This window comes from Ochotona curzoniae, unplaced genomic scaffold, assembly GCF_017591425.1.
Source record: "Ochotona curzoniae isolate NIBS_2020 unplaced genomic scaffold, NIBS_Ocur_1.0 contig_2195, whole genome shotgun sequence".
Taxonomy (NCBI): Eukaryota; Metazoa; Chordata; class Mammalia; order Lagomorpha; family Ochotonidae; genus Ochotona; species Ochotona curzoniae.
The window spans coordinates 34,751-42,549 of NW_024465364.1; the positions used below are offsets into that span (position 1 = coordinate 34,751).

General features: G+C 48.4%; 1 protein-coding gene across 1 annotated transcript; it reads right to left on the bottom strand.

The window, feature by feature from the left end:
- Positions 1-382: 382 nt before the first annotated feature.
- LOC121150543 (E3 ubiquitin-protein ligase Midline-1-like) lies at positions 383-6,283 on the bottom strand (the record flags this gene model as incomplete). Its single annotated transcript, XM_040971472.1, has 6 exons — positions 383-613; positions 977-1,132; positions 1,603-1,740; positions 5,120-5,247; positions 5,524-5,672; positions 6,152-6,283. Coding segments are annotated over 6 exons (903 nt in total), but the record flags the coding sequence as incomplete, so codon positions are not given.
- Positions 6,284-7,799: the final 1,516 nt, after the last annotated feature.

A 7,799-nucleotide genomic window follows, 5' to 3' on the forward strand; every position in this document is an offset into this window, starting at 1 on the left:
CACAGGGAACAGACACGAAGTTGCAGGGAGTGGACAGGAAGTGAGCAACAGGAAGGTTCTCTGCCCCTAGCGGTCAGGAAGTGACACAGAAAGTCGCAGGGAATGGACAGGAAGTGGCAGAGGAATCGCAGGAATGGACACGAAGTCAGTAGCAGGACGGGACTGTGTGCAACAGACAGGAAGTGACACAGGAAGTCACATGGAATGGACCGGAAGTCAGCACATAGGAAGGGACACCATAATTGTTCAGAAAGGAAGTCACAGGGAGGCAAAGGGAGATGGGCAGGAAGTGAGCATGCCCCTAGTGTAAAGTGACACATGAAGTCAAATGATGGTTCCCTGGAAGTTCCTATTCCCCCACAGGAAGTTCCCATTCCCCCATAGGCAGTTCCCATTCCCCCACAGGAAGTGGCTCACCAGGCACCCGCGCTCAGCAGGACCTCCCAGTAGTGCCGCCCGCTGTCCAAGACGACGTTTCCGGCCACACTGGGTGCCGCCCACTGGGGATTGTGACCTCGCCAAGACAACGACGACACTGGCTCCACTGTCAGCTGGTCACGTGACACGCGCAGCTTCTTGTGCGCTGACTCAGGGTCGAGCTTGAAGGGCTGGCCTGGGCGGGGACGTCATTGGGGATGTCAGTGACGACATCGGGCTGTTAGTAATGTTATTGGGATGTTAGTTATGTCATCAATGATGCCATGTCATCGGGTGGCCAATAGGGTCAACAGTGATGTCAACAGGGTGGTTGGTGATATAACCAACTGACCCCCAACCCCACTGTGACGCAGGATTTACCAACCAGGACATCACTGTGACCCCTGAGCGCCAAACCCACCCATGACATCATCGTGACCCCAAAGGTCAGCGTGACTCCTGAATTCACCCTGGGACGTCACTGTGACCCCAGACACTCCAAGCCCTCTGGTGAACCCGTCAACCCCTGTGTGACCCTGAGACCCCCGACCCCTCTCACTGTGTGTGCGTAGCCGGGCCGTCTCTCCGTCACGCCCGCCGGCTGGGTTGAGCGCACGCACGCGGAAGGCGTAGCGGCTGCCGGCCTGCAGCCCGTGAACGGTGAAGTGGGTCTGACGGACGTCGGGGACCAGCAGCCAGGCGTCAGGGGCGGGGCCTGCGGGAAGGAGGGGGTCAGGGGGAAGGACGGGTCACAGAGGGGCAGGGGCAGGGTCGGGTCTGTGGGCGGGGTCAAGGGAGGGGGCGGGGCCTGCAGGCAGGGTGGGGTCTGGGTAGGTTCTGTCCCCCATGGAGGGGTGAAGTCTCATGGAGGGTCATAGCCAGGCCAGAACATTCTGGAATGCGAAGGATTTTTTTCTGTTTTTAAATTTGTTTTCTTCATGTTTTTTTTGTTCCTGAAAATCATGGGTTTTTTTTTTCCTGATCTTTGTGACGGATTGTTCCAGAAGGTCGTGAGTTTTTTCTATGTTCTTTTTGTTTGTTGCAGAATCTTCTGGAACGTTATTTTTTTTTCTTTTTTCTGATTTTTGTTCTGGAATGTTCTGCCCAGAGGACGGGGGGGGGGGGTGAAGGGGGGGAAGGCCAGCCAAACAAGGGCGGGGTTGGGGTTCGGGGGTCCAGTCTCACCCCCAGCCCCTGGCTCTGCAAGGCCATAGCGCAGCTCATAGGATGCGACATGGGCGGCGTCGTCGCAGGACCAGTGCAGCGTCACTGCATCGTGGGATGCTGTGCAGAGCTCAGGGCGAAGGCGGGGTGGGGCAGGCACTGGGGTGGACGCAGGGTCATCACAGGGTCAGTACAGGGTCAGAACAGGAGTTACGTCATCACAGGGTCATCGTGGGGTCAGCGCAGGCGTGAGGTCACCACAGGGTCATTGTGGGATCAGCGTGGACGTGACGTCATCACGGAGTCATCGTGGGGTCAGGACAGGCATGAGGTCATCATGACGTCATCACGGGTCGGTGTGGGGTAAGGGGCACAGAGAAAGACAGATGGTTAGCCTGACGTCACAAACATATCTGCATAATTATGCATAAACGGTGCAAGAAAAACGAAAGACACGTCGTGTCCAAGTTGTTCACATGCTTTTTCCATTAAAACGATAGAAATTGATGCATATGAATTATAATTAATTAATAGTGTTAAAATTTAATATTTCATCATTCATTATTATCAGCATTTAATAATTGCTTCTCATAATCAGAATATTATCATTGTTGAGTATTTTATTATCAATAATTATCATATATTTAGTATAATTGATAGTTATCAAGATTATATTAGTATTATCAACAGTTAACAATTGCTTATCAATGATAACTATCATTATTAGCACCAAATAATCGGTCATGAAGACAGAATCTCTTCATTAATATTACTGGCATTCAATCATTATTATTAGGATGAGGACTTTATTATTCTTTATTAATGATTATTAATATTTTATTAATATTATATACTGTATTATATTACATTATTTTTTACTATTAACAATATTATTTATATGAATATGACATTATCTTAACATTATTAGCATGAATAATTGATTACTATGATGAAACAGTCCATGTCATTATTCTGAACAGCATCTAATCATTAATTATTAATTATTAATTATTATTAGAACTTAGTCACTGATGATTAAGATGATCAGGACTTTATTATTATTACTATTATTAGGACTTAATAATAACAATACTTATTATTATTATCACTTTATCAATGAGCCTTAGGATGATCAGGAATTTATTATTATCAAGACGATCAGCGTCAATCATTAACAGCTAATACATCATCAAGATCAATTCATAAGAATGAACAAAGGTCAGTTAATGGGGAGATAATAGAAATAACATTAATAATTAATTAAATGTTTAATATAGGAAATAGAATACCAGGAAATTAAACACTAGAAGATAATAAATTAATTATTCTAATAATTTGCATGACAATTACTTAATTGAATGCAAAGATTGATTCATGAGAAAATAAAATTTCAAAGAAAATTTGATAAGAGGAGGTAATAACTTAAGAAGAAAAATTTAATAAGAAGAGGGCGGCAGATAATAATTAATGATTATAATGAATATGAAGATCATGAAATATTAAAAATCGTTAATGAGAAGATAGTTAAGCAGGCAGATTGTTTTCAGGGGAACATCAATCAGAGGAAGATAATTGGAAGGTTAATAAACTAATAAACACAGAAATAGGACTAAAAATAACCAAAATAAAATAAAAAAACTCTTAAAAAGCATAAGAAAGTAATTGTTTAGCTTATTATTTCACCTTGAAATGATTGTTTAATGATAGGAAACAGCCCAGAACAGACCATGGAAAGTTACCCACTGGCATACAATTGGTAGGGGTCAGGGGAAGACCAGGCTGAATCTGTCCACGTCATCCACTGGCAAACCCAAGCACCAGAACAGTGTGGGTCGGGAGCAGATTCAGTCACAACAAAAGCAGCCCCAATACGGAATATCAAGGTGAGGTTGCCTGTGCCATATGTGACCTCAGCACCCAACCACCACGCGAGAGAACCAGGAAGGGAGGGGGCAGAGCTGGCAAGGGAATAAGGGAGGGTTCCTTTGCTGGACAGCTACTCCCGCAGGAGAGCATGGGCTGGGATGGGGGCAGACCAGACTAGGCGGGGCTGCAACACCTGTGCACCTCCTGTGGACTAGATCAGGGAAAAGCCAGGCTGGGCTCATTATTCCTACTGGTGCAAACAAAATTAGAGTGGGTAAGAGTTGTTTGGGCTTAGCCGCACATCAGCTAGCAGAAGCTGGCACTGGGGGCTAAATCTGTCAAGTGAAACCACAGAACCACCTGGAGAGTGCATAATCCAGGAGTGGGAGAGGCCTGGGAGGGACATAGTGGGCTCCTCCCTCTTGGGTTACCACTTCCATGGGAGAGCATAAAACTAGGACAGTGGCTGGGGTGGAATGGGGTGTGGGACAGACTGGACTAGTCTGCTACACATACTGGCAAACCAGGGCAGGGGGACGGGCCTGGTGGGGATTATTGTGGGTCGCTCCAACTAGGCTGCAGCCCACACTGGTTTATGAGAAGGCCGAGTATGTGCTGGGCAGAACCAGCCTGGACTGCAACACCCATTGGTTCCAGTGGAATCGCAAGTGAAAACAGAACCAACCCAGCAATTGCAACCACCAGCTATGCTAGCACATACAAGAATCTGGTTTGAGAACACCTCAGACAAAGTTTCTTTGGAGATCACCCCAATCAAAATGCTGGACTCAGATCCCTAACCAAGAAAAGAGAGAAGACATGACAAGTCAACCAACCATCTCAGCTATATTTTGGCAGTGAAATACGGGGCAAACAGAGACTCTATGATGGACTATGTCAATCAGTGGATTCTTCAAGGACCTCATAGTGCTTGGAGTGGCAAGATTGGCAGCAATTCATAACTGTTGAAATATCAAAACCACTTGAGGAAGAACTTCAGAGCATACCCTACATCCCGGACATGGGGAGGGTGGGAAATTGGGTGGGCCTTATCCCTTAATACCCCCCTGTAAACATGAAAGAAACAATATGTAAATAATAATAGTCTTACCCACTTTCCTGTAGCCCTTGAACCTTTTTACCCTAATTAACTATGCAAAGATTGTCAAAATATATTTAAAAAGTTCATTTAAAAAATGATTTTTTAGATATTTCTTTATATTTTTATTAATATTTAAGTCATTATTTTGATATTTATTTCAAATTCATTTTATTTGTTGATTCTTAATTATTTCAATTTGCTCATTTTTATATTATTTATATTCATTTTTATATTGTTTATCACTCAATGTTTACATTATTTAATTATTCATAGTATTTATTAATATTCCAATCCTTGTTTAGATATTTAATTATTTCTTCATTTTTTACTATTTAATATTTAAATTATCATTTAGATATTTGATGATTACATTGTTTTATATCACTTAACCTTTAAATCATTCTTCAGATATTTCTATTAGAACTTATATTACTTATATTGTATATTAACTTATTTATTTATATTTTAAATTATAATTGTGATATTTATTGATGATTATTGATTGATTGAAGAAACTTGCAGAATGTTCCGGAAAGGCAGGAGGCCAGAAGGTCCCGGATGCTCACCCACCTGTGAGTACGTCCAGTGCCGCCAGCAGCTCCTTCTCCCGTGAGAAGTCGAGGGCGAGTGTGTCGAAGGCGTCAGGGGCGGGGCCAGTGGGCAGCAGCACCGGGGATGATGCAGTTGCTGTGGAGACACTATGGGCAGGGTACAGAAAGTGTGACGTCACTTCCAACCCTTCCCTGATAGCCCGGTTACATCACTTTATGCCCTCCCTTGACGTTAAGTTCCCATCTTCCCTTGCATATTGTCCAGTGAGATCATTTCCTGTCTCCCAAGTCTGTGACAGACCAGTGATGCCACTTCCCCTCTCACCATCCCTGACTGCCCTGTTAGGTCACGTCCCACCCTCTCTAATCGCCTGGTGACTTCACCTCCTCCCCAGCCCTATGGTGACGTCACCCCACACTCACCGCTCGGCCAGCTCGCGTGCTGTCTGCAGGAAGAGGGCGGGGTCGGTCTCTCGCAGCGTGCGCTCGGCCTGGGCTGCGAGGGACGCTGAGCTCTCCAGGCTCTGTTTGAGGTGCGAGACGAGCTGGGACAGACGCCGCAAGCGCACGGCCTGGGGGTGGGGACAGGAAGCAGGGCAGATAGGAAGTCAGGGAAACGGACAGGAAGTCAGGTTGATGGACAGGAAGTGGGGATGGAGAGGAAGTCAGAGAGATGGAGAGAACATCAGAGACAGGAAATCAGGGAGAGGAAGTGGGAGAGGACAGGAAGTCACACACGGAAACTAGGGAATGAAGTTATAGATGGAAAATCAGGAGCGACTGGAAGTGAGGACAGGAAGTCCAGGATGGGAAACAGGCAGCAAGGAAGTCAGCGTGTGACACGCTGCACACAGGAAGCAGCCGTTCGCACCACAGAAAGTGTCCGGACTCCAGATGAAGTGACAGGGCCCCAAAGGGAAGTCGCCACACCCCTAATGGAAACACATCCACCCACACAGGAAGTGCCTGTTCCCCCTAAACAAGTACCTCTTCCCATACAGAAAGTGCCTGCTCCCCCTCAGGAAGTGCCTTTCCCCCACAGGAAGTGCACCTTGCCCTCCTGTATCTTGGTGCTGATGGCCTGGCGGCGCTGCTGGATGACGCTCACGAGCAGTTCGCATTCTTCTGCCAACTTGGCCTCCTGGCGCGAGGCACTCTCCTGCGGGGGAGAGAGAATGTTCCATCCGGACCACCCCCACTGACCACATGCCCTCCGACCCCACTGACCCTGAGTCCCCCATCTGACCTCCACGTCATGGCTCGTCTGTGTCAGCTTTGCCAGTTGCGCCTCCAGCTCTGCCCGACGCCGGCCCAGCTGCCCCAGGCCATTCTCCAGCTCGAGCTGCGGGACAGAGAGAGGGATTGGCAGGCAATCGATAACTGATAAATGATCAGTAGCCAATAGCCAATCAATAGGCAATAACTGATCGGTTACCAATAAGTGGTCGTTGACCAACATTGATCAATTGCCAATATCTGATAACCACGCAATAACGGATAACCGATGAATACCTGATCAGTGACCAATAACTGATCAATAGCCAATACCAATAGGCAATCAATCACCAATCAACAACCGATAAGTGAACGGTAACTGATCAATAGTCAATAACTGATCAATGACCAATATCCCATCAGTAGGCAATAATTAATCGGTAGCCAATAATTGATGGATAACTAATACTGATCAATAGTCAATCAATAACCCACAACTGATCCATAGCCAAAAATTAATAAACAATCAGTGAAGATAAGCAATTGGTACAGTTCAGTCACTGATAAGCAATGAAGATCGAATCAATAGCCAATCAGTATCCAAAAACTGGTCAATACACGACACCTGATTAGTGCTGATAACCGACCGTTAACGGGCCACCACCGATAACTGATCAATAACCGATAACCAATCAATACCCGATAGCTGATCGATACCCGATTGCTCACCCGTCCAGCCTGGGCTTGCTCTGCGACAGAGGCCACACAGACTAGAGGAATGTGGTCAGGTGCGTCCATGCTGGTGGGGGCGTGGCGGGCGTGCAGAGGCGGAGCCAGCAGGCGGGGGGCGTGGCTGGTGGCCGTGGGCGGTGCTAGGAGGCGGGGGGCGTGACCTGAGGCTGGAGGCGGGGCCAGCAGGCGATGGGCGTGGTCCCTTTGACGCTCTGGAGGGTGGCCTGTTTTCGGGGGTGGGGCCAGCAAGCGACAGGTGGGGCCCGTAATGGCCATGGGCGGGGATAACAGGCGGGGGGCGTGGCCTGCGGTCACGGGCGGGGTCAGCAGACGAGGGGCGTGGCCTGTTGCCGTGGGCAGGCCCAGCTGGCGTGGGGCGGGGTCGGCCGCGCGCGTGGAAGGCAGGGAGGTCGGGCCGCGCTCGCAGAGCTCCGCGGGTTCGCCATCTGGGTCGCCGCCGGGGTCAACATCCAGGTCGCTATCCGCGTCTTCCTCCTCCTCCTCCGCCGCCGTGTCCGCGACTCGGGCCTCGGGCGAATCCGCGTCTCCCGCCGCCGCCGCCATCGTCCACCGCCCGCCGCCGCACGCACGCACGCATGCCGGGGGGCTCGGCCTCCGCGTCACGACGTATAAAAGCGAGGACGGGGCGTCCACGTGCGCTCCAAGACACAAGATGGCGGCTGAGCGGCGTCGTTGCCCAAACAAAAGATGGCAGCTCTGAGAATCAGTCAACCAAGAACAAGATGGCTGCT